Genomic DNA, 27,583 nt, shown 5'->3' with positions numbered 1-27,583 from the left:
TTCAAGTATAAAACTTAACATTCAAAGGCAAATACAGGTTCCATTACAATAAACAATCCAGAGTTACTGAATGAAAACTTCCTGATAGCATGGCGGCTAGCTGATTACTGCTAGTTCTGAGTGGCTGTTTCTGACTGAGCGGAGTAATTATGCAGAGCAGGGAGGAGATTTATTATTTTTTATCTGTCTCATGTTAAGACAGCGAAAGTTTTAATATGCATGTAAAATGTATTTTTTTAAGTTAGATGCTGCAGCTTTAAGCAGAGGTTCAGTGTGAGAGTCACTACCAGGTGGAGCAGAAGCGGCGCTCCGTCTGTGAAATATTATTACCTGTAGCGCATAGCAGCGGTTCAACAGCGAGAGCAGAACCAACGTCTTACATCGCAGCTCGAAGACTTAAATAATTTTGCGGGTTATTTGTTTAGCTTTCTGAACGTCATGCTAATCCGGGTGAGTGTTTGCAGCTGTGCGCTGCTTTAGCTGCTATATGATGCAGTGACCCTCGATGTAGCCAAACTCCGTCAAGTATGTCATTGTTTTTATGCCATATTAGATTTGTTGTGTTGATGCATTTTGACGTGCTTCAATTTTCCGCCACAACACACAAACTTCCCCGTTCACTCAGTGCGTTATAATTCCACGTCGCTTAGGATTTGTTGCTGCGCGTTTGCGCAGTGTGAAGGAAAGAGGAGACCAGCTGCAGAGGCAGGCTGAGAAATGAGAAGCAGGTGATCGGTTTGTGTGATCGGCAACAAGAGACAATAATCGGCAATCACTGATCATACACTTTTTCACGGAAATCAGCCGATTATGATCGGTGGCCGATCGATCGGCATACCTCTAATATATATATATATATATATATATATATATATATATATATATATATATATATAATTATTAAGAAACCTGCTGAGCACAAATAAAGTTGTAAGATTTACCAGCACTCTCAAACCCATCCCACCATGCTTCACCAAGAGAAACACAATGTGTGCAACAGCAAATGTCAAGGCTGTAACATGTATGTCAGACCTATGCATGTATGCATGATTTTTGTTTATCATTGTAAACAAAATCTCCATCCATCCATTTTCTTGCACCCTTGTCCCTTAGTGGGGTCGGGAGGGTTGCTGGTGCCTATCTCCAGCTATCGTTTCGGGCGAGAGGCAGGGTACACCCTGGACAGGTCGCCAGTCTGTCACAGGGCAACACAGAGACACACAGGACACACAACCATGCACACACACACACACACACACACACACACACAAGGGCAGTTTGGTGAGGCCAATTAACCTAACAGTCATGTTTTTGGACTGTGGGAGGAAACCGGAGTACCCGGAGAAAACCCACGCATGCACAGGGAGAACATGCAAACTCCATGCAGAAAGACCCCAGGCCGGGAATCGAACCCAGAACCTTCTTGCTGCAAGGCAACAGCTCTACCAACTGCGCCACTGTGCAGCCTGTAAACAAAATCTATTTAAAAAAATAATTATTTTGTGTAGATAATAGATACTGTTATCTAAATAGTAATCTAATAAAATCATGTTTCCTTTCATTACTTTTCTTGTTAAAATTATACAATTCAACAATTAATCCATATACTTTCATGATGTGAAAGCCATATGTATATGCACTTTTGTGCATAAAAACTGCTGTGAATGTTGATTAGGAGTGGCTTAAAATGAGTCATTTCTCAGTGTCAGAAGATGTTTTCTGTTTTTATGTCACAATTTCAATCCGCAATAAAGACTTAATTATATCCTTAGCTTGAGACACTCAGAATTTCTCAGGCATACTAAAAACTACAGATTGTAGCTGGTTTATTTTTGCTTCTTAAAGTGTTTAATGTCAAAGAGTGGTCCTTTTTTTCTATTTTATGTTTTTAGAGGACCTGAATCCCTTCCAGTCCATTGGTCCTCTGCTCTGCTGGTGGGGAGTTCAGAGGTTCTTTATCAAACAAATAAAACCCACCACCTGCAGCCTAATCACCCACAAGTTGCTTTTAAAACATCTCTCTTGATTTTTTTTTTCTTCTTCCCTATGTGCCGCCATAAATAGTGTTGATGGGTAGAAGGCAATGTTGCCATGGTGATGCTGCACAGTGGCAGCCGGTAATTATTCTGGTTTGAGCACCAGCCGAGACGTAAGCGAACCGGCACACAGTTGCCAGATAGTGACACCTGGACAGGAGCCGGCCAGACGATGTCGAGGGAGGAATTTCTTTTTTTATTATTATTATTATTCCCAGACACAAGTAATAGAGAGTCTGACAGCATGTTGGGGAGTTGTGGGTTTTTTTTAAGCAGAAATGAAAAATGAAGGTCAGAAAAATCACTGTGTCCTGCTGGTTTTATTGTCTTCACTACTGAACTCTTAGGGATTTAATGTGAAAATCTTCATATTAGTTATAATGTGTTACATGATCCTGTTGAGCCGTGATGTCACTCAGTCATTATCTTCTCAGTTACATGACTGATCAATATAGTTGTTCCCCATGTGTTCTACACATTGTAGCATCTTGTACTCCGTTTATAAGACTGCATTTCAGTAGATATTATTCAAACTAATTTCAGTATTTCACTCTAGAAACTGAAATTGGCTTAAAGATTACACACAGACTGATATATTCCAAATGTTTACTTATGTTACTTTGGATGACTCAATTATGCTAAAAATTGTAATAACTGATGGGAGCAAAAATAAAATGAATTTTTGTATTTGTAAAATTCTACCTGCTTCCTAAAGTATGTATAAAGACATGAATAGTCGTCTTGCAAATGAAAAGTTATGGATTAAATCTCTGAGTCTTTGAGTTTGTGAAATGCAGTTGGGTGAATGTCTCTGTGGTGTCAACTGCTTTCAGTGGTTGTTAAGATAAGAAAACTACCATACAAATTCAGGCCCATTTTCTAGTATTGTACAGGATGGTCGGGGCTCCTTTTGCATGAATTACTGCATCAGTGGAAAGGATGTTGCATCTTGAATTTGCTTGAAGTCTGGATGAGGTCTGCTGTGCACACTTTACACACATTGGTCAGGTAAATACTGTGAGTTGTAAGCCACGCTCCTTTGGCTCTGTGATTTTTGCTGAATGTTTAGAAAGCATACACAACCTCTGATCTCATAGGATCTATGTAAATGGAGGATTTAAAAGAAGGGTTTGTGGTTGTGATTTTAGTGTAGAATAGAAATGTGCACCATCTGTTTTATTCACTTTTTATGAAGTAATTTTCAATGTAACTTTCCATTAATATGATCAGCCACCTTTAGCTATGACTTTACTGTTCTTGCAGAGGTTGTCGAGTCAGCATTCTCCCACAGGATTGTGTAGGTCATAACATGGCCATAACGTTTCTGTATTAAAACCCTTTGTTTGTGTGTCTTATGCAAAGAAAAGTTGGTTTTGATTTCCTGTTAGTTGTAAGCTACGATCATCAAAATTCACACAGGACAAGAATCACCTGTGTGTAATAAATATGCAATTAAATTTACCATTTCATATAGAATTACTGAAAGAAAATCATGTTTCAGGGATGCACCTGTGTGTGCGAACCAGAGCTTTCATCCAGCCTGATCTGAATTTGCTCACAAATTCCCTCATTACCCCCCGACTTACACGGCTTTTCTGCCTACAGTCACTGATACTCTCTCCCACAAAAAGCCAATCCCCACTCCCTGAGGTAATAACCTTCCCCTACCTCCTTCTAATTTTTATCTGCTCTCTTCCAGGCGAGGCCATCCCTGACTAATCATCCACAGTGTCGAGGTAAGGCTGTTTTCCCCTCCTCGACAGGCACTCGCACAGAAATCCCGGTGTGTTTTATATCAAGAGAAACTCGACTCCTGTAACCAAAACAGAAACCTCTCCTCAACGTCCTTTGAGGAAGAAGTTTAACTTGACTTCTGCAGCTCAGCCCGAGACGCACACAAAACTTTCTCGCCTGGTAGAACTGAGTCCACAGCTCCTACGCTCCCAGGACACATTAGCATAAGACTGCCAGAGACAAAGAAGTTGTTCAGTCCTGGAACAACATGCGTTCATTCTGTACAAGCTGTCTGGCGGGAGTTTGGCTCATGCAAAATAAAGAGCCGAATTTCTAGTTTTCCTTGCAACATCTCTGGTGTGGCTGTCTTCGCAGGTTATTGAATGAAAATGCCAAAGCAGGCAAATATGCAGAAACTAAACCCTCCTGACTTTGTGCAATCCTTGCTCATCGGCCTCCTTTGTGTCTCTGCACCCTTGTGAACCCACAAAGCACACTCTCTCTGGGCTACATATCACCACCCCTTTCCACATATATTTGTTTGACATTTCTTGAAGCTCACACATTTTCCACCACCTCCCCCTGTTGTGATCCCCCCACCACCACTTTCCACATCACCCATGAATCATCTGTGATAACATCGGGGGGTTCCATCAGTTCAGTGAAGCCTAACTTTAGCTGTTAGACAGAGACGTGAGGAGCTTTCTGATGCTGTGCGCAGAACCCGCATGCTGGCTGTGGAGGCTCTGTATAGAGGGGGGTCACTGCAGCAGACTGCACTGCAGCCGCTCTCTGCTCTGCCCTGCCACCTGCTGGTCATATCCAGATATAGCATGCAGTTGAAGTGATGAGCTGAGGGGGTCAGCCTCAAAAAAGGTCACTTTTAAAGAAAGACTTGAAAATGTCTTTATTCTTTATTACATTTATAGACATAAATGTAATATGTAATATGAGGTGGCTGCACCATAGTTTGGTGTTCTGGTCTTAATAATCTTTGTAAATATTTTCGTTAACTGAGCCACAAGCCACACTCAAGTTTTAGTAAAATTATGTGTGTTGTAGTAAATTTCCCGTACGGTTCTGGTGTTATATATATTCGCATTTGTATAGTCTGTTGCCAAAAATGCTCCTTAAGCGTAACAGCTTGATTTAAAATAAGAAAATCTAAAATCCGAAGTTTTATTTTTCATTTATAAACATTATGAGTTTATAGTCTCCAAAACAGAGAAAAGCAAACAAGGTTGGTTTAGTTTACTTGAGTCAACGGTTCAGGAAGGGTTTTAAGTTAATGATACTCTTAAAAGTTTGATATTTTTGGTCAAACTTTAACAGCTCTGTGTTTGATTCAGCTTTTACAACAAAGCCGCTTGACACTGCACCTTCTCACTTTTTGACACTTCCGGTAACAATCTTCTCTTCTTTTTCTCCCTCTTTTCTTTGTCCTCAACAGATGCAATGAAATTAAATATTTGGGACATTACATAACTGATGACTTGTCTGATGATTTTGACATTCGTAGGCAGTATTGTATGATGTATGCACAAGCTAATACTTTGGTCAGAAAGTTTAGTATGTGTTCATCCTCTGTGAAGATAGCTCTTTTTAAAGCTTTTTGCACTTCACTTTACACGGCCCATCTGTGGCGAAGATACAACAAAAGTAGCCTGCAGAAACTTTATGCGGCCTACAATGACGGCATGAGGCTCCTACTCAGAGTGCCTAGATGGAGCAGTGCTAGCCATATGTTTGTACATAATGATGTTCCCACATGTGCAGCTGTGCTCAGGAATCTCATGTATAGATGTATGTGTAGATTTTCTGTGTCATGCAATAATATAATTGCAATTTTAGTAAATCCTGTTTTTAGTACAGTGAGATTTTTCTCAAGATTGTGGAAACATTGGTGTCATCATTTATTTGTGACTCAGTGAATGTCATGTTTTTTTATTTATTTTTTATTTTATTTTATTTTTATTTTATTATTTTTCTCTTATTTCCTTTTTTTATGGACCTTTTTGGTCTGGAATAAAGATTGATTGATTGATTGATTGATTTTACAGTAACATAATTTAGCACAGAGTATTTTAGAAATCGACAACAATTAAATTCAAGATATTTATTTGGTGGTGGGAGGAAAAAAATACCAGTAGCATTTGGAAAAGTCTCTGAACTTTGTTTGGTCAACATTAAGATAACATCTGATGGTTGCTATGGAAACAGTTGCTGGTTTCTAGAACTGATTTTCCTTTTGCATTCTTTTATCTTTGGGTTATTTTGGGTCAAAGCAACAAGTCATCACAGTTTGAACAATTTGCTGGGAGGGGGAAGAGGGGGGGGTTTGAACCTGGCTCCAGCTGAACTTGCACTCAACCGTGTTTGTATTGTGCTTGTGTTTTCCCAGCTGGTACCTGTCCGATGTCCTCTGCCCACACAGTGTGATGTATCATGGCTCCGGTGTTGAGTGGAGTGCGGTGGCTTTCGGAGGCGGGCGTTGTTGGGTCGGGGACGGCAGCTGCCACCGGCGCCGCGTACTGGCCACAGAGTGAGCAGCTGGTGTTGGTCGTCACACTCAGCATCGTCACCGGCTTGTTGCTGCTCTCTGTGCTGCTTGGGCTGTGCGCCAGCTGTCGGGGGTGAGCTGCATCGCACAACAACACGAGTCCTCTGTTGCACTTTTCCTGTTGTTCAGGAATATGACTAAGGCCAGAAATGGCGCTTGATAACCTCCGATGAAAGCAAGATGAAAAAAATGTTTAAGTTTGCTGGAAGAGTCAGATTAGATAGAAAAAATGTTTCAGTTCCAAAGTTTGTGCTATAAGTTGCAACTTTTAACCAAAGCCTGATGTTTAAATCTTTGTCACAGGTTCACAGGAAGCATATTTCATACACTCGCATATTAAAAGTTTATCACATTTATTTTTAACTAAGAAATACTGCAAACTCTTTTAGTATTGTTGCAAAGAATATATACCTTTTTTTAGCCGTTCAATGTGTGACCTTTCAACTGCTTAAATGTCTCAATACAAACCTCTAGAAGCAAATTGCTGTTAATCATAGCAGCGCATCACTAATGCACACCTTCACTGGTGCATCTGAATAAATCAGAAAATTATTGAGAATGTAATTAATTTCTTTAATACAGTTAAAAATTTAAGATGAAATATTATGCAGCTTCTTACCATGCACAGTGTAGTGAAAACTCCACTTTTAGTGAATAATACATCAAAGAAATAGAAGAGGGTTTTAATACTGATACAATGTGTAATACAATATTTTATTTTTACAAAAAACGCTCCGTATTTACACAAATGAATTATTGAAATCAACATTTTGATGAAATCCTGATGAATTGAGATACACATGTACAGCTATGTCTGTTATATTTTTGTTTCCCTTTTCCTTTTCTATGCGTGTCCAGTTCATCGTCATGTAGGTTTCTTGGTTTTCCATATTCCTCTCATGGTCCATTCATTGTTGTGTCTGTTCTCAGAGCCCCTCCATGTCAGACTGAAGCCCACAGGCTTTGTTTAAAAAAAATCCTGTCAGGTCTGTTACACTGGATTGCATCAGATTGCACCAGCGGACCTTACAAAGCGAACAAAGAGGGTGTATTTTTTTTTCTTTTACCTGAAGGACAAAGTCCTTGCATTCCTGGTTAGCAGTGTACACATTAGAGGCTGAAGCTTTTTAAACCAAATCTGTTATTTGATCTTGTGTGATAGTCAAAACAATGAAACTCACAGTTCTTTGCTGCATTTATCCCTCTATTGTTTTTTTTTATACTTCTCTCTTTCAGGCAGAAGAAAGTAATAAATGGAACTACTACAGGAGACCAAGAAAACCTTGTAAATGGAGTAAGTAGGATCACAGAGTTTTTACTGCATTTTAGTACAAATACAAAGTATGATCTATGTTCTTGCAGCAGAGCTTCTCTTCCCTGCTCATTCTTAACATATTAGGATAAACTAAGGTATTTTGTGCCCAGTTGAATACAAAAACTAACCGGTAAAAAAAAAAAAAAAAATTAGATTAAAGAATATTTGTCTGAGAAGGTCCAGCTGATTGTTGTCTTTGCAGTGAGTCTGTCTCGAGCTAGCATGAAGGTGACACTCCCTTTAAGCAGGAGAAAACATCCAGCGGAAGCAGGCCGTCTGAAAAACCAGGTGTTTCTTCTATGGAAAGAGAGATAGTTAACAATATTGATTGCTTTGCCTGGGCTTCATTCTGTGAAGAAAACACAGCTAAATGCTAGGAAAAGGATACTTTCTGTGGGAAAAATCAAGAAAGAGAGGAAGCATAATTAAAAGTAGTTTTAGCATAGCCAATGACTTCTTCCCTGAAAGAAACATAGCTACCGTATTTTCCGCACTATAAGGCGCACTGGATTATAAGACGCACCTTCAATGAATGGCCTATTTTAAAACTTTTTACATATATAAGGCGCATAGAAGAGATGCTAAAGTTACGGTTGCCACCCGTCCCGTCCGTTCTCTACAAATGTGGATGTGTAATAATAAAGAAATAGTCCCCCAGTACTTTATATAGTAGGCTGCCCCAGTCATTGTTTCACTCGCGGTGTTGGTGTTGCGATATTGTGCTCAGCTGCTTTCTGGGTAACACAGACCAACCGACACGCTGCCGCCGCAGTCTCTGTCTCTCTTCTCTCCCCGGATGAATATCTAAAGCCACTTTGTTGACATAAAGAATGTCAACAAAACAGTCCGACTTGGGTCGGCGAGGAGATCCTTTCGTGACTGGGCCGGGGCGTGGCCGGACGATGGTGACCCTTCTCCGTTCGCGCACAGCATGTTCGTGGAGAACGTGGTGCTAAATGACCCGCAGACGACCTGATGATCAGGTCGGTAGGTAGATAGGTCAGTCAAACTTTATTAACAAACCAGCGTTCTGACAACTATCCCAGCATGCACCGCGCGCTTTTTCTTCTACGGGGGAAAATGAATTTGGCGGCTGCTTACCGTAGTTGCTAGACCTGTTGTGGCTCAATATTGGTCCATGTATAAGGCGCACTGTCGGCTTTTGAGGAAATTGAAGGTTTTTAGGTGCGCCTTATAGTGCGGAAAATACGGTACATACCGAAAACTCAACTAAAGCACTTTCAATATGAACAACAATAGAGAAGATGGTAGTTTTATCATCACCAAAAGAAGCATAGCTAAATTTGTAAACAATGGTCAAAGATTACTTTCAATGGGAGGATTAAGAAATCAAAACATGACAATAATAGCAGTGATAACTTCACGAGTGTCTATTTTTCCAATGAGATGTTGCTAAAGACAAGCATAATCAGATATACTTTCAATAAGAAGAAAAACAAAGGAAACCAAAGATAAAGGCAAAATTATTGTAAAACATTTCTGCAATCATGTCTATCTCTTCAGTACAAACACAGGTGAACTTTCACTGACATTTCCAGATCAATTACTTTACTGTTGCAAAGTCTCTCAATTCTGTGAGACAAAAAGAATTATACAGAGTATTTATTAAGGTGACCTTGGGCAATTGTTTCTCTACTAATAATTAAATGGTGTTCTCTTTAACAATACATTAGTTATTGGATACTAATTACCAAATAAATGAATAGTCATAGCCCAGTAATCAAAGCACTGTTGGACTTGACAAATCTCCAGTTTTCACAGCCTGAACTGCGTCTTCTCGCTCTTTTATTGTCTCTAATTTGGTGGCTTTATCGTCTGCATCGGTCTGTCGCATGCAGTCCTCTGTGAAAACATCCAGCAGAGTGCTTTTTTGCATTTGATTGATATCTTCACCCCAACCTTGTGCACAAACATAATTTACCAGCTTTCCAGATTGTTACAAGAGGTGCCCATTTGTATGACGGACCATGTCAAAGCCTGGCAGGGTAAATGGGGGTCTTTGTCTGTGAGCATGACGTGCGTTTCCTCTGTCACCTGCAGTCTCTCTGCATTGAAATTCTCTTATGCCTCTGACTCTTAATATATTTGCAGGTTCTCTGTTACTGTGCTAAGGGCGATTTCTCTTTCATTTAGTCTGGGTTCTATGAGACACAAGAGATGAAACACCATAACTATGAGGTCAAATAAAACATGACATGACGACGACATTTTCTTTTACGTAATGCTGTAGACGACTTTTATTAGCGATGTAACAGAAGACATGATTGTTTAAAAAATGTCATCGTGTTTTTTGTCTTAAGAGGACAAACAATGGCAAGACCATATGAAAAATATTGGGGTTATAAAACAGTTAAAACATTACATCATTGAAACTGGCTGCTGTGGGAGTGTATGGCCACTAGATGGGGATGTAGAGCTTCTTTTATGCCCTCCTTTCACACACAGAATGAAAACAACAAACCTAAACAAAGAACCATCCAGCTTGACACCTTTTGGTGATGTTTTCACATTTTCTGAACTCTTTAACTGAGGAACTGCAGAAACAAGACAGTTTGAGCAAACTGCACGTTAACAAATCTCATCTCTGTTTTTAAAAACTGCATGCCACATCCTGTGATGATTGGTATACGTGTCTGCAACTATTATTTATGGTGGAGGCAAACTTTTAATGCAGGCTAAATAGAGATGTCAATGTTTGACAGGCCCGCATGATGTTGCTGCAAGGTGCTCATATTTAGGTGCAAGAACAGGATGTTCAGCTGCTGGAGCGTCCTTGTGCAACGCTGACAACTTGCCACTTTCAGAGATATTGCTCAGTGTCACTGTGGTTTTTGTGGAAGGAAGTTTGGTAAAGCAGGGCAACAGATTTTTGTGTGGCTTACCCTTCTTGGATGAACTTTTCTAATCTTCTTGACATAGTGTTGCTGTCTCAACACAGCCGATCTTAGATCAAAGAAAAACATGAAAGAAAATGTGTCCATCTGAGATTTTTTTTTTTGTCATGTTTATTTTAAAACATGCCAGATGCCGACGATTTCTCAAAACGCAAGTCCCCATACATGCAACACGCCTGATTAAGTTAGAATTTTCCTTTGTTTTTTTATGCAAACAGAGAATGTTAACTATCTATAGAAGTCTTTTCTTGGTAATCAAGGAAAACAGATGCTTAATTAGGCATGAATAATGTTTAGATAATGAACTTAAAGTAGTGTGACCAGAATAGCTCAGCGAAGCGGAGATTAAAAGGCAGGGAAGCATGAAACAAAATGAATTAGTGCTGCAAATATGAGCGAAATATCCAGAAAGCTGGAGAATCTTTGTAGAAATCTGCTCCTCTTTATTCTGCATTGCGCAGATGTGTGAAAGCCAACCATTTTGTCCGAGTGGGGACGAGCCCCGATTGATTTTTGCTCCGCAGCGAGGTGAGCTCTCTCTGCAGTGACAAACATCTCATCCTTTGTTGTGCAGGTGTCGGAGAAGGAGATGGTCAGCCAATCAGCAGACAGTCCAGTGACTGACGCAGCAGTCAGCAGCTCTCACAACGGTCCTCTAACCAGCGGTACAAGTAAGCAGAGACATTTAGCCTCAGAGCTGTGAGCCATCATGTTTCCGCTTCAACTTCTGGATGCTGTTGCTTAGTGATACATCTATGGAACCTTGTAAAAGTATTAATACCCCTTAAATCTTTTCCCATTTTCTCACGTTAAAGCAACACACAACAAAGTGTATAATAAATCCAAGAAAGAGTAGATCACAGCTTACAAGTAGAAGGAAAATTATCTATTCTTAGACATTTTTGTGCAATTAAACATCTAAAAAGTGTGTTTTGTTTCACTTCAGAAAATATTTAGAGATTCATTAATATTTCTAAAGAATGGCAAAACTTCATACCCAGACATTACCACTGACCTTAACTGAGTGACTAGGCAAAGAGAGCATTAATCTGCAGCTCTGGTGGAGCTGCAGAGATCCACAGCTTAGGGAGGGTCATCCGTTGTTGTGCACTACACAAATTTGGCAGTTTTGGAAGAATAGCAAAGCTTGTTGAATTGTAGAAAGAAAGCCAACATGATCTTCCCCTGGAATTTTCCACAAGCCATGTTGGCAACTGTAAACGTGTGAAAAGCGCTTTGGACAGATTAGACTAAAATTTAGGGTTTTAAAACATGCATCTTGCTGTGAGAATGCTTTTCTCCAGCAGGGATAGGGAAGCTGTTTGAGAGTTTGGGGGAATGAACAAAGCAGAGATGCGTCGTTATTAGTAGCCTACAGTACATAAAGCACATGTGACAAACTCGATGCCAGCGGGGTTAAATCTGGCCCATCATAGCTGTTTGAGGCCAAAATGGAAATGAGTTTGACACCCCTGTTTAAGGATTGACTGCTAAAGTCTTAACAGAATAGCTCACCTTTTGGTGGTTCAGTGGGGGGGGGTCCTGTTTTGTCTGCAGAAGGGGGCCCACACACTTTAAGGATCATAATGTTATGCCTGGTACGTTCAAGTATGTTGTAATGTGACCGAAAAGGGAAATAAATTCAACATGCAACAGAACAAAAATGTAGCCTCTGTCTCTTCCTTCGACAGTCCTCTCAGACACACAAGACACCAGCCCTCAGTTGTCTGAGGAGCTGCTCTCCAGCCAATCAGAGCTCAGGTCCTCTAAGTGTCATCAGGACCGAGAGCTTCCCAGCCTCCCTCCTGGCAGTGCCCCCATGGAGGACAGACCCCCAGCCTCAGGAGACAGCACTTATGAGGTCGGCATTTAAAGTCACCTTACGTTGTGTTTCTATTACGTCTGATGTTCTTGTCAGTACTGGTGAATTAAAGGATGTTACAATGAGAAACCCAGAAGAATATGTGTTGCTTTGTAAACTCACACAGCAAAGTGACAAGTCTGCCTCTGTGGTATCCAGGTGGTGAAGGAGATGGAGGTGGCATCCCGCGACGTCAGCGTTGAGGACTCTCTCTACGAGACCGTCAAGGAGATCAAAGACACCTCGGTGCAGCCTCGCCTCGCCAACGGTACCGTCCAGCCGAGCCCCAATGAGCCTCCACCTCAACCTCCCGCCCTCGTCAACGGCCACCCCAGCCCCTGCACCCCAGAGCGGGTGCCGCTGAGCGAAGGGGTCGAGTACGCCTCTGTTGACCTGCGAAAGAAGAGCCGACACAGCGCTGACATGGAGGCCAAAAGGCGCTCCGATAATGCCGCCGTTCCCTCACGCAAACCTGTGGAGGAGCCGGAGGAGGAGCCGCCGCCGCCCATACCGAAGAAGGTTCTCGACGAAAACGACAACCAGCCAGCGGTGATGAATGGCGTGGAAGGGTCTGGGCTGGACAATGGAGAGGTGAGGAATTTGTTGCACACTAAGCAAGATGATTTTACATTTCAACGGTTAAAAGCTGAAATATGTCACTTTTATAAGTGGGGTTCATTGTTTGTTCTTTTTGGAAATATCTGAAAAATTGTGGTGTGCATTTGTATTTAGTCCCCTCGATGATTTTTAAACACCTTTTGGTTCAGTTAGCCCATTTTTCACAGACTACCTGAAGTTCAGTCAGATTTTCAGTAACCAATCTTTTTCCAAGTCTAGCCACAGACTCATGATTGAATTTATGTCTAACCTTAGACTGCACCATCATTTCATCCAAACCACTGAATCTCAGACTGAATTTTAAGATTGTAATCCTTCTGGTGGATAAACCAACACATACATCTCAAATGTTTTGGAGTCTTTAAAGGTGAACTCTTTACTTGTGTGACTTCTGACAGCAATTGTTTGGGGTAGATTTTATTTATCATAGAAAGGGGCCTGAACACAAACGCATGCAGATTTTTTTTCAGATTCCATGTTTCCAACCCATATATAAATGTCTTTTGACAATATAATTATGTAGCACTTGGCATTTATTGAAGTTTAGTTGGTGGTTGTTAAGGAAATATGAAAAACAAATCAAGGGGTGTGAATACCTTTGCACATTTAGATAAAAAAAAATTACTCCAACAATTTTGAGAACAGTATCCTTCAGGATGACCATCACTGAGCACAAAGAGTGAAACAAAGAGCTTTGATGATGTCGAAGAGAAGACTAAAATCGGGAGCCGGAGTTAGAAAAGCAGGAGGAGATGGATGAAATAGAGGTGGCGATGGCGAGATTTACTCAGAAAGGCATCGAAAGGATTGGAAGGCATTAAGGAGAAAGAGTCAAGGGTTTGAGGTGAGAGATGGGAGGATAGAAAGCGAGAAACGTGAAGAAGGAAAACGCAGCAGCATACAGATGAAGTCCTCTGTAGCAACGAGCGAAAAGTAGTGAAGATGGTGGGATGATAAGGAAAAAATGGCACTGAAGAGGAAGGAGGTATGAGAGAGAGAGAGGGAGATGTGGCGGTGAAGAGATGGGAATGATTGAAGAGGTGAAAACCGATAAACATCGCTGTAGTGTCAGGAGCTGAGCAAAATACAGCTGCTCTCAAGAAGCTACCTCTGGCATGCCAACAACACATCACATTAACAAGCTCATCACAGAGAAACTGCTTGATGAGGCAACTTTTCTAATTTAAAAACTCTCCCCTGAAGTTATACATGTTTGCTTTTATTCACATTCCTTTCCCTTCCCCCTGTTTTAAATGAATGATGTGGTTTGCCAGTTTGTAAAGAAAAGCTACATTTATTTGTTTCTGTTTTAGCTGTAAAACTAACCTTTGGGGAAAAAACCCCACAATACTTTGTCAAGAAGGCATCAAAACTCAATGAACTTGGGATAAGTTTCATAAAAAAGAGACGGGGTGATTTCTGTTAAAGGTTTGCCATATACAAACAATAGAGACCCACCCTGCACCAGCAGTTTTGCGGAGGGTGGGGGTGGGGGGGTCATGTGTATATCTATATTATATATCTAGTTTATTTTGATGAGTGTGTAGTCCATGCAGTCTAAATGTTATTCTCCATAGAAATTATAAAACATTTGATTTATGCGTAAAGACTTTTACCTTGAATTTAATCTTCAAATATATATATTTTTTAATCTTTAAATGTAAATGTTGAAGCAGCTGAAAATTAAAAATCCTCCTATGCTATTCTGCTATCCATCCATGTTCTGAAGTTGTGGAGAGAAACAAAAATACAGTCCCCTGTAGCATTTTAAAAATGTATTACAGCATGTTTGAGGTTCACATTAAACCTACAAAGTCAATACTGTATATACAGTCAGTTTCACTCGTACTATTTGATGCAGTGATATTTTGCAGCTTGTTTGTTAGACCTAGTTTGTAGGTGTTTTTCCCCCCCCCCATTCCCTCGAGTCCTGCTGAGAGGTGGGAAACATCGCAGTAATCAGTGATATGGCAGTCTGTCATCTAATTTGATTCCTCCTCTGAAGATCTAAAATGTGTCACCACTCCCCCTCTGTTGCCCCCAACTGCCTATGTGGCCTCTCTATTGTCAGTAGCAGCACAGTTTTTCTCAAAGATATTATTATTATTATTATTATTGGTATTATTGGTTTTCTCAATCTAATGGGTATTATAGTCAGAGTGGAAAAATAGTTTATTATTCTTTGATGTATCTTTAAGTAAAAATTGTAATCAACCAGTTTCCTCCTTGATCACTAGGTCAGCATTTGACGTACCTTTTTGTTCTTTATTAAATTCATTTTAAAAAGTACTCCATACGCAGCAGTGGAAATAATGCAAATTAACTCTTATATCTTAGAAAAAATACATTAAATCTATTAAGTCTGTTAGCAGGTTAGAGCTCAAAGAACACCTAATGATTGCATCATCTATCCACATTATCTTAAGCTTTATATATGATATACATAAGTTGTTTTACGGATATTTTTCCAACTTGTTTGTCTGTTTATTACCATGTGGAAGTCAATGTGTTAATCGTTAGACAGCAGGAAATGATCCCTCTCCTTTACCAGTGATGAACCCTGATCTAGCAAGCTTCTGTATATCTCTATTCTTCTAAATACTGGCGATAGCATGTACACACATACACACACATAACTACAAATATTATCTTTCATCCAACCACTAACAAATGGCTACAGCCACATGTGTTTTGCTTCTCCCATCCCCCTAATATCTCACACGCAGATAGCACAGCGTGTGTGCTTACATATATTCTGCTGCGTAGACGCCTCAGGGCTAATGTAAGGTTAACAGTGACTGTTTACCGCTCCCTGCGGTTTACACCCATGTATGACCAGGATGCCGACTGCCATTTGTCTTGTCAGAACCGGGTATTCTTGCGTCTTTGTGAGTGTTGACTGGCTCCTCGGACCCCGTCTGTCAGTTACCCAGACTTGATGATGGATGATCTGGGCCGTAGAAACTCCTCATCTGTCTGGGTCCTCTTACACACAGACCCGCTGACGGACAAATCATCTGTGAAAACACTGCAACGTCTTTATGTAAATATTTTAAGAAAAGCCCTCCGATCAGGCGGCTGCTTTGCTGAACAGACAGGCTGTCTTAGAGGGCCAACCTCATTTGTCAGCACTCGATGCAGAGATGAACAAAAAGCCCTTAAATAATGTATGTTTTTAATTCAGCAGTGTGATCTTGCTCTGAATTTATTTATTTATATTTTAATCTAACCTTTAATTTGTGTTCATTTATTCAGTGTTGCCCAGAAATAATTGTTTTACTAAATTTTCGGTTTGAGGCGCTTGATGGAAAAATTCTGCTCTGATCTGCAATCCAGATGGCGCCAATGTGAAACAAAAAATGATTTTTTTTCCCCCCTCCGCATGTCACCTCATTGCAGCTGTTAAGCATAGCGGATGATCTGTGATGCTGTGGGCCTTTGTAATTGAATACATGGATCTACTACTGAACTGAAATGTGTTTTTATTGGGTAATTCATTCAGATACGGATAAAACAATATGGACAATTAGAAGAGGACAAAGGAGAGGATACTGGATGATACAGAGAGACTATATGAATACAAATTATCTAAGAGCCCTTGCTTTATTGTACAAGTGATTTTTTTTTCTTTAACATTTCATAACATGAAATCTAGTAGATGAATGCACATAAACAAAGTAGATTTTTTTTTCTCAACTCTTTAAGAAATGTGTGCTAGTAAAGAGATGAATTTAACTTTTTTTACGCATCTCTTCTAGAGGTGCCAGTAACTGTGCAGCATGCACTATACCATATATACTTACTGTTTACTGCACACACTAATGGATTTGCTGTATGAATTGGTGCAAACGGGGAAAACACTCCCAAGCAGCTTCAGTTTCTGTAAAGCTGCAAAGGTGAGCATTTATTGAACTGTCATATACAACAGCAGCACATGTTTGCAGCGGCTTGATGCCTGTGGGCATGTAATGTGAGAGGCAGGAAATGAATTTGACCCTGCTGGTGGGCTGCCAGGTTATACATATGGGATGCAGTCCAGAAAAACGGTGATCTAGTCATCATTCAGCACTGCTGTGGACTTGTCGCGAAACGGAGTCATTCTAACATGGAAAAGGTATTTGCTGCGAGATGTAATTTATCCTTTCTGTATCACCTTAGCTTTCTTAGGTCTTTCCTCCCGAGTGACCACATACACGCTCAGCCTAATGCGCTCAAACTGATTGATGTGTGCGTCTGTCAACAAATACGTCGCTCATGACTGACGCGCCGACACCTGGGCCGTCCATCACATGAGGTGGTTGTAATCAGCTTACCGCAAAAGCCTTTCCTGCACGCCTTGTGTGTTATTAAAGCTCCTACATGCATGGAACATCAACGCATACGCCTAATCTGCTCTCACTTCAACACACACACACAAGCACGCCACATTTTATTGTTGGACGTCAAAATATTTATCGGTTAGGTGCCGGCCTCATTTTGAGCTGGCGAAAGACTAACTTCTCTGTGTGCTTTTATCGTTACTACATATGCATGTATATATACATTTGTTGTCTGTATACAAACCAGATTTTACTTGAAGATTAAATGTCCACTTTGATTAGCATAAAGTTTTGAGGACTATTTCACTCTGAGACACACTTCCAGGCTGTACTGACTGGGCCAAGAGTTGCCTGCATCCTTGTTTTTCTATAAATATGTCGCCCCTGGGGGCATCCTGCCTAATTGGCTGGCTAATTAAAGTGAAATGACAAAGACGTCTGCTGCGTTGTTGAGCTCAGGTCGGATCTATAAAAGTAATCATGTCTCCAAATACGTGGCATCCATAAAGTAGTCGTATTGATTTTCACGCTCCGGGGAAGAAACACACGTGAAGACACTAAGACGTACAGCTGGGCTGGACAGTTTGATGGATGAACTCTGTGCGCAGGTTGTATCCTGCATGTTGGCGTGTGGTCCGAACAAAGAGGTGGACGTAACTAAAACAAAGGACTGCACCTCAGCATCCATCAGCTTTAACCTTGGGAACTCCAGCCAAGGACCTAATTTAAGTGTCCAGACAAAAAACTCTGTTTTTGTTTCTCTTTCCGCATGATGTAAACTACTTAGGTAATGCCGGTGGGCGTATCGAGATCCTTGTTAGTTCTCCTGAAGTGCTTCGTCTGATGGGTTTCGTTGATTAATGGCTACCTCATCGATCATAAGACAAAATGGACAGAGGGCGTGCAGAAAAAGCATCCCTCTCCCTGTCGCTCCCTATTGACTTTAACTCAATATTTTTGTTAATGAATGGGTGGTTATATACAACATTAGTTTCGAATGTATCGCAGAAGATGCAGAACATGTTTTCGACTTACACCAGAGGGGTTAGTTTAGAATTTCACCATCGATCGGCTCCAGAGCGTTCCAAGGCATTCATACAGATTTTTTTTTTCTTTTTTACCAGAGTATGCATTTTTCAGAAGTGGTCGATATCTTGATAGCATGTTTTATTAATACAGCTCAATAAGAAGTGCAACTCTTCCTTAATTGTGTTCCTTCAAAGTTGTTGGGGAATGTCTTAGTTGGCTTTTTGTTGTTGCAGTCGGCTACTTTTAATCCTTTCTAAGGAGGCTGCAGATCAATTCTCCCTTTCAGCAGGTCATGCCCTTATTTTGTGTCCACATTGGCATTTCAGCCCAACCTACTTTCATTTTGTACCTGTAAACAAATCGTTTCATAGCCGTGTCTTAAGCATTTGGCTCAAGTAAAGAAGAAAATAATAAGATTTCTCTAGGTCAATTTATATATAGTGTAGCACCATAACCACTTTTTGTCCTGCAGTATACAGTTAGCTGATTATTGATTACTTAAATCAAAGAAGTACGAAACTTTCATGTGTGTACAAATTGACTCACAGTCAGTATGAATCACCTAGTGTGAGGTTACTACTTATCAAACGCAAAACTTTTGCTTGCGGAAAGCTGGTGTTTCAAAAGTTGGGTATGAAAACCTTGTTCCAAAAATGTTTAGGTGCGTCAAGAAAAAAAATCTGTACCAAATTTTTTTTTACCCCACAGAAGTTGGACGCAAAACGTTTATGTTCCAGAAGAGTACCGTAGTCTGAAAACTTTTTTGTCTTGGCAAAAGTCAGTATCAAAAGTTTTTAGCTTTACAACAGTCTATTATGAAAACTTTGTTGTTACAAAAAGTTGAATCTACCAAAGTGCAAAATGGCAAGGAGGTGAACACAGCCCTTAAAATGTTACTAAAAGCCTCTTTGGAGTGGCTGTTCCTTTCCTACCTTTGCTCCCACGTTTGAATCCGTTTCTCTGTATTTCTCCACAGTTAACTTCCCTGTCTCCTCCACTGGAATTTGAAGACCACCCACAATCAGACAATGAAGTAAGTGTGTGCAACTTGCTTATTCCTAAACCTGAATGTTTCCTGATCCGAGACAGCAGCGCTCTCTAAATATTTGAATAGTAATCCACCAACAACCTGAAGTGCTAATGATTAAATCAGTCTGAACAGCATTTGGTCGTCTCTCGTTCAAAATCTGAAATACTCAGATTGATCAAAGTCTCAAAGAGTTCTCCAGTACCATATCAATTTACCCCAGGTAGGTTGGGACCCTTGTCTTAAAACGCAGTTTCTGATTCATTAAACCCTATTTTTATTTTTAGAAAAACTAAATTGGAGATTTTTCACTTAGGACTACCATAGTATCATATTAGCTTAAAAACAACTGCATATGAACTAGTCAAATGTGGACTCATCTACAGATCATTTCAAGCACAGTTTATGATTTTTGAAACTTGGATTGTAAAAAAAAAAGAAAAAGAAGAAAGAAATATAAGAAAATTGGAGTTTGTCCAGAAAATATTTCTAAAACCTTGTCTTGTCTCAAGTTCTTGAACCCCATATCAAGTACCATATTGTCATCTCTTTAATGTTCCTTTCTTCTTCTTTTTTTCCTCGTTTAAGTCACCGCTGTACTCTACTGTTAATAAGACGAACTGCAACCAGGCTTTTAGCGAGGACGATAAAGAGCACGACTACAGCAGCATCGCAGAGATCAAAGGTATTGTCCCGAACTCGTCCTCCAGCGACCTCTACGCCACGGTCCACGACATCTACGCTCAACCTGACGAGCCCCAGGCGGGCGAAGAGCCCCCAATGGACAGCTCAGATCCCGGCTACGAATCGATCCGCATCCCAAAGACTAGTAGCTCCGATGACGATCACAGAGCCGGGAACGGCAAGCCGGAGCCCGACTACGAGAGCGTGGGAGAGCTGGGCCTCAGTCGGGAGATGTCCCGTCTTTGAGTCGACTGCCTCGGCGTCGCATCTTACAGTAGCACTTTGAAGCAGCTGCTCGGGATGCCTTTGATGCAAACTGCTTCTCACAGTTTCCTTATCGAGTGTACATCTTCTTTGCAGCTTAGGTACGGCTTATCATATCTGAACCTTACTTATCAACCAGAGCGAGACATCGGTACTGGCAGGCCTTAAAAGCTCTGGGTTGTTAAAAATAATCGCAACATATTCTGGTCAACAGAGAGAGGAAAAGAAAAAAAAAAAGATTGATCTAGTGCCATATAACTTGCATAAAAGTCATTCACTAACTGTATTATGTGAAGGTTAGATTATTTGTATGGCTTCTCTGCAGCAGCTAGTTTTTCAAGCTTCTAGATAACTGTCATATTTTACTGAAGCATCAAGCAGCATTTTTCTAGGCCTTCTTCTGTCAAGTTTGCGGCACCTCCACCGTGCATTCTCACTAGATGTTCCTGTGAAAGGGGTTCTAGCGGAAAAAGAGTCAATTAGATGAAACTGAGACTGCTACCTTCTTTAGCGGGCTTGACATTTGAAAGGTTGGAAACAGTCACTGCGAAGGAAAAAATTGTTTTTCATTTGAGCTTTAGAGTTTCATAGTGCATTTTGGCCTTTCTATAAACTTTAGGGCCCACAGCAACAGGTTTTGTACAAATCATATTGTATTTATTGGAAAATGTTTATTATTGTGTAATTGTGAAATGTTTCTGACTGTGTCTGTGAGAGGATTTTATAGAAGTTTCTTGCGTTTTCATTGAGATACTAAATGAAAGTTAACAGAGGGTTTGATGCCACTTACGTACGCATTCCTTTCATTTTATTGTCAAGATGTCAGCTTTCACAAACTTTGAAGTACTTATGTGTTTTAATGACAAAACACACTTGCCTAAATGTATTCTTTAACAGGTTTTTGTCTTTTTGGTACAAGGGACAGTCTTCATCTTGCTTCAAAGCACTTGAATTATTTTAATGGTACTACAGAAACCATCACCACAGTTCAGTTTTTAAAGCACCTTCAATATTTATTAGCACCTCTAATAAAGAAGTTCACAAAGCCTTAAAAATATACTCATTTGTATTTCAGGAGCATAACTCCACTCTGAAATTTTCACAATAATGTGCTTTGGATATACGTCTTACCACGTATCTTGTGTGTGTGACAAGATAAACACTTTCTTCGCAGTATTGAAAAGCGTAAATATATTTTTTGACTTGGATAAGAAAGAGAGAAAAATCTGGAAACCTTTCTGGAAAATAAGTTTCCAGATTTGTTTTATTATCTAAAAGACAAAACCTCAGAATGTCTGAAAAATTAGCCCTGTATACATTTATCTTTGATTTGCCACATAGAAATTTAGGCTTCAGTCGTCCTTTTTATCGTTCATATGTTTTTATGTCGGTGACAGAACCCTTATTTATATGTTTGCCCAGAAATTTTAAAAAAGCAGTTTCACCTTATTACCGTTTAGAAGCTTTTAGATCAATAATTTCACATTTATGTGGTTTTCGATACCACAGGGCCAGCAGATTGAAAGTTTTGCAGATTGCATAAGGTCACAAGCTGCTTTCCAGAATCTATGTTTAGTGTAATATAATGCAATCTGGGTTTACAAGGAGTTATACATTTTTAAAAGATAGGGTGATCTATGTTGTCAGAAAAACTGTGAAATTGTCCTTTACCACATCTCTGAATCAAACTTCAGCATTGGGATTTTTAGGATCTGTGGATGATCACACTACTAATGAAATCAAACTAGTGAGATGTTTTTTTACTCCAATGTCCAAAATGTTGTAAAACCACAAAAAAATATCTACAAATGTGTTTTGAATGTTGTAGATTTTTTTTTTTTTTTAATTGTAGGAATTGACACTCCTTGGGTAAACATGGGGGCTCGTTCAGCTTAGATTTTTCCAACGCTTTTACAATACAAAATTGATCTGACTGTTTCTATGGTAATCTGTAGGTGGATTGCTATTTTGTTTTCCTGTCTTCTAAATATCAACACGCATCTGGCTCACGTGAACTGTATGTTCTCTTGTCCTTCTCAAATTAGAGTGCCTCAGTGAAATTTGCTGATGCCTCACACCAGTTATATCGCAGGGAAAATTGGATTTCCCTCTATTAATATTTTTAGTATTATTTTACATTGCTATTTTAATAAATATCACAGGTTTAAGTAAGTCTCCAAGTAAGTTTAAGTAAGTCTATTTATACTATGATTAAATTTAGTAAAATATACATTAAAAATGAATCAGTTTCACTATTTGTAAATCTAATGGGACATTTTACAATATTTTTTATAAGCCAAATAATTACTACTTAAATGTTTTTCTCCTTAACTGATCAAACGTTCTCAAATTAAAGGCTGAATTTTTTTTGTGTGTGTGTGTGATTATGCTACTCCATTATAAGATGCATTTATTTTTAAATCTTTTGACACATCTTTAATATGGGTGCCAATGAATCCAGAAGGTTTGTAAGTGTAAACTTTGAGCACATGATGCATTTTAGACCCATCTACTTAGCTTGTACTGACAAAATGCCAGCTAAGGTGTGTATATAGTAAAAGCACTATTTTAACCAACTGTTATTCACAGGAAATGCTATGTAATCTTGTACCTATTTGTGAAATGTCAATTTTTTTATTTTTTTTATTTAAGAGCAATTATGAATGTCCATCTTGTTTTGTTTTTTTTTGTTGTTGATTGTAACAAAGTGGCAACTAATCAGATGTGAGTGTAGTGGTACAATTATTTTGGTACAAGCATTGAAAGATGAGTTTGGTACTTAAATTTGAAAAAAAAAGTCTTTAAGTATGTTTACTTGGTTGTAATTTTGCTGTATTTTTTTTTTATCCCTCTTTGCCATAGTATACTCCCCTTGCAGAAAATTACTGTCAGCTGTTTCCACCCACATCCAAATATTAAAGTGTTACAGTATCTCCAGCTAGTTTGTTTCATGAGACATGATGGAGCTTGTTTGTGTTTTAAGCACACACAGTCGGCCTGTTCTGACAGGTAATCGATTCTTAAATGATGCACATTTTTAAATATTCTTCTAATGCTTGATCTTTGAATGAGTCCATGCATTTCAACCCCGGTGCTACAGATAAAGACCAGTAAGAAAGTACACATTTCAACAAGAACGTAATGGTGAGTGTTATTTATACCCTCCTGTGTAAGAAGAGCAAATATTTGAGGGTATTGCTCCCCTATGCAGTAACGTAGCAGCATATCAGGTAATCAGATTTAATGTTGTTCTCAGAATGCTATAAAGGACCTCTAAGGAAATGCCAAATGGAGACGTTTTAGTGCCAAATCTAATCAGGACAACATATATTAGTAGACCTAAACTCACTTCTGCTCCTTCTCCTCCTATCCTGGTCATATAAACACAGATTTTCCCCTGCAGGGAGGGTGGGACTAGTTGAGGTTTACAGAAGTGCACCCCTCCCTCTGATGTCTTTTCTTTAGCTCTAGTCCTCCCCTAATGAGGCCGTTTGTTCCTCCCGAATAGGCAGCAGACAACTCTGTAGTGACACCCGCCTTTGATCAAAGGGCAAAGCCCGTTTTGGCAGTTACTGTCACATCTGCTGCTGCGCCACATCAAGTTTCCAATCTTTACAAGTAAATATTTTATCACATGAATTCTATTAAACAATGAAATGAAATTTGTGATTTGTTTTTTTTTATTTATTATTCTGAGCAGCACTCGCAATGAGCTTTAGACTATGATTTTTGAAAAAAAAATCATTTTGGATTCGACGATAACATAGAGTAGAAGAACTGATATTGAAGTACACATAAGTAACCATTCCAGGTTTTCCAAATGAAAAATTAGTAACATTCGTCCAGTTCCTAGCATCCTTGCACACCACAAGTTTCCACGTATTTTAAAATAATTTTGTGTGATTGACCAACACAAAGTAGTGTACAATTGTAAAGTGGAAACATGATGCGTAGTTACTGACATTTTTCTGAAAAATCTGAAAAGTGTGGCATGTGTTTGTATGTAGTGCACTTGAGTCAAGACTTCATAAAACCATCTTTCGCTGCAATTACATGTGCAAGTCTGGAAACAAACATCTTTGGCCATTTTTCTTTCCAAGTTATCTCAAGCTCAGTCTTTCCAAGAATTATTAATTGGCTGACTGGGTCATTTTAGCGCATATATATATATATATATATATATATATATATATATATATATATACACTTTGCTCTGAAGTTCAACAATTATTACAACTTCACAAAATGATCATGGAGAGTGTCATACTTTCTGGCGCGGCGCCTCCTCTGGCTTCTGGGAGTTGAGTAGTTGGAAGTGAATACATTGGTGTCCCAGAACTTGCTGTCAAGGCATAAAATTGCAAAGTCTAAATTATTTTAAGTTATGTTTGAGATATACAACACTTATATATAAACTGAGAATACTTGATTGTGCTGTAAAATGCCACGATATACCTGTAAAATACATAATCCAGCCTCTTTAACTTTAATGGCCAATGGCCTCGGTTGAAGAAAAACGTACACGGGGTGAATAAAATCATTTAAGACCATGGTTTTATTTGAGCACATCAGAAAAAAACTAAAAATGGATTCAGTTCACCAGGAGAAAATGCAGGTGGAGTTATTGTGAAGCAAAACATGACATTACATCATACCCCTGATTTTTTTTACAGTTCCAATTCTGACAACTTATGGGGTTTACTAATGGACAGGCAGTGACAATGCTAACAGCTATTAGCAGTGCATGCTAATAATATATATCTGCATTCTCTATCAGTGGTAGTTGGTGATTAGCAGAAATGGAAAAGAAAAAAAAGCATTTCAGTTTTTAGACTGGTCAGTGTTTGAGTCATTCTTGTCTGGTTGCAAGTTCTTTTTCTTGTCTACAAACTTTCTGAATTAGTGTAAACTTTTCTCTGTGTGAAAAGAAATGGGCTGTTGGTGGCGGAGTTTGAGAGGGGTGGGGGGCATCAAATCGTGCCAGAACCACCACTGGTTGACTCACTAATACATCCTCATGCACTCCATTTTATATTTCAACCAGATCACAGTAATTTATGACTCCCATGGTACTTTAAAAGTAGGTCACACATCCATCTTTAACTAGGTTAAGGAATAAAGCTTGTCTGTCTGGTCTACAATTTTTTTTTTCTTGTAGCCTAAATATCCCCTTTTCCCACTTTCCATCTTCCATCCACCCTCCCATCTCGTTTCCTTTCCATCCTTGCGTCATTGTTTTGAATGGAGCACCCTTCAAGAGTTGCATTACCCTCCTTTGCAGAAAAAGGGGGAGCGGTGGGGGCTTGTGGAGGCGTGTGCTTCGTCGTCCAATTGCAGCCCGTCTTGGCTGCCGGACCGCACATGTTTACAGGCAGCGATCCGCCGGTAAAGGCCCCGCTCGGTCGGAGCAAAGAACGGACTGGATTTAGACCACAGTCGGAGCCAGAGTCATCAAACGGTATTGTCTTTATCATTTTCGACACTTGAAGCAGGTCGGCGATGTGTTTTGCAGGGCAGAATAAAATAATTCGACGTATTACGAGTTGCCTGCCTTTGTCCGGGACCTTTTGACTTGATTGTGTCGCCATTTTGTTTAATCGTGAACGAATGTTGTTACGGCTTCAGAAGGTTGTGATCACTCCGCGTTTTTCCGCCGCCCCCCTCGCAGCTCGCTGGGAGCAGTGGGGAAAACAAACAGGTCGAACGGAGGAAGATTGGTAGCCGGTTAGATGTGGAGGCTGTTTGGTAGCGAATGGTTCGTGTTTATGCCGTATGGTGCTAATTCAAAGTTCTGCGGCTTGAGTCCCCTGCATTCGGGACGCAGTTCGGAAGTTTTTGCCTCCCCCACCGAGTATGTTGTCGCTTTCCAACATTTTCGTCGAGGTTGTTGGAGCGCTTAGTCTACCCGCTGCGGTCTTGTGCCATTCCCGACGTTTTGTTCACCGCCGGCCGTGTTTCGACGTTTAATGAATTAAAGTTCCTGCGGGGAGCGCTCTGAATACGGCGACACACTCGGCGGAGATGCACACCAGGCGCCTGGTGAAGCGGTCGATCCTTGGCAGCCGCGTTTATGCGACGAGCCCGACTGGGGACGGTGCCCCGGTGACAGGAGTGGTCCAGGCTGTCAAGCAGGAAAACAGGGACGCGTCCGCCGCTGGACCCCGGCGCAGCGTGTACACCGTGCTCCTGCAGGACGGAAGCCTGAAGGAGTTCTCCGAGGAGGAGATAGCGGCTGGATCCAACCACACAGCGGCCAAAGGACCGCTCAAGTCCAGCCTGAAGGTGTGTGTCTGCCTCTCTATATGTTTAAGGACGGAAAGGGCCCCGACCGGCGGGCTGCGCTTCACTGTTGTGCGGTGTTTTGCAGCGTTTAACCGCTTCCTGCACGGAGCGGATTTAACGGTGTCAGCCACCAATGCCTCTCTCTGCAAATTTAGTCGGTTAAAACCAAACATGCATCAGTCAAAATATAGCATAGATCCGTTTTGTTGCATATTTTGTCAAATAATGTGCTGTCATGACATTTGGCGATGACACATATATGGGACAAAGAGGGCTTGATGGGGCCTGCGCAATGTTTATGTGGGCTGGAGGGTGGGTAATATGAAGGAAACAAACACGCTCTGACTGCAGCTGCAGCGTTTTGGACCGACGTGAGGAACTCGTTGTACAATTTTGCACTGAACAATAATCGCATGCAATTTTGTGCATGTAACATTTAAATGCATATTTTTGTCGAATTTGCGTCGTTTTGGCACATTCATTCATTTAGTATACAGAATAATCACTGACTTTATAGCTTTTGCAAGCACAATGCTCTTTTATTTTTGTTCAGCACTTTGGGAATACTTGCAGTTTTTTTGAATTTGCTCTGTAAAATATTTTACTTTTTTTAATGATAGACCGCAGGTTCATGCTTGAACTGCGCCCTTTTATTCAACAACAGTTGAATAACAAAAATGTAACGATGCTCTTGAGTCAGAGATTAGAATTGGCCAATGTTACTTTGACCAGGAAAAAAAAATCTGATGTTTTCCCCTTAGTTTGAATGCATCAAAATTATCAACACATCACATTTTATTTAGTGAAAAAAGCCAATTTGTCATCATCTGAATTGATACTGAAAAATTGGGCCAGGTAATTATTGATTTTTGTATCTCTACAATAAAATAAAATAATAATAAAGATGCTTTTTTTGTGTTTACATAAAATACAGATTTC

The 27,583-nt window shown here is 40.0% G+C and overlaps 2 protein-coding genes across 5 annotated transcripts in view; both read left to right on the top strand.

Annotated features, from left to right (window-relative positions):
- Positions 1 to 23,299, top strand: part of pag1 (phosphoprotein membrane anchor with glycosphingolipid microdomains 1) — a 59,317-nt gene extending 36,018 nt beyond the window's left edge. For 2 of the 3 annotated variants that reach the window (XM_008422045.3, XM_081612777.1), the window contains exons 3-10: positions 3,736 to 3,772; positions 6,172 to 6,403; positions 7,567 to 7,624; positions 11,135 to 11,231; positions 12,252 to 12,421; positions 12,581 to 13,012; positions 19,364 to 19,420; positions 20,003 to 23,299. In XM_008422045.3, coding sequence (XP_008420267.2) covers positions 6,216 to 6,403; positions 7,567 to 7,624; positions 11,135 to 11,231; positions 12,252 to 12,421; positions 12,581 to 13,012; positions 19,364 to 19,420; positions 20,003 to 20,344 — 1,344 coding nt within the window. In that variant the 5' untranslated portion in view covers positions 3,736 to 3,772; positions 6,172 to 6,215 and the 3' untranslated portion in view covers positions 20,345 to 23,299. The remainder of the gene's footprint in view (positions 1 to 3,735; positions 3,773 to 6,171; positions 6,404 to 7,566; positions 7,625 to 11,134; positions 11,232 to 12,251; positions 12,422 to 12,580; positions 13,013 to 19,363; positions 19,421 to 20,002) is intronic. The other variant, XM_081612779.1, reaches the window with a different exon arrangement.
- Positions 23,300 to 25,663: 2,364 nt separating this feature from the next.
- The window catches only part of znf704 (zinc finger protein 704), a 68,472-nt gene continuing 66,552 nt past the window's right edge, over positions 25,664 to 27,583 (top strand). For both annotated transcript variants that reach the window (XM_008422044.3, XM_008422043.3), the window contains exon 1: positions 25,664 to 26,644. In XM_008422044.3, coding sequence (XP_008420266.1) covers positions 26,384 to 26,644 — 261 coding nt within the window. In that variant the 5' untranslated portion in view covers positions 25,664 to 26,383. The remainder of the gene's footprint in view (positions 26,645 to 27,583) is intronic.

Source organism: Poecilia reticulata, chromosome 11, assembly GCF_904066995.2.
Source record: "Poecilia reticulata chromosome 11, P_reticulata-male-v2, whole genome shotgun sequence".
In the NCBI taxonomy this organism is placed as follows: domain Eukaryota; kingdom Metazoa; phylum Chordata; class Actinopteri; order Cyprinodontiformes; family Poeciliidae; genus Poecilia; species Poecilia reticulata.
Note: the sequence above shows the minus strand (reverse complement) of the source record. Positions and strands in the feature narration are given on the sequence as shown.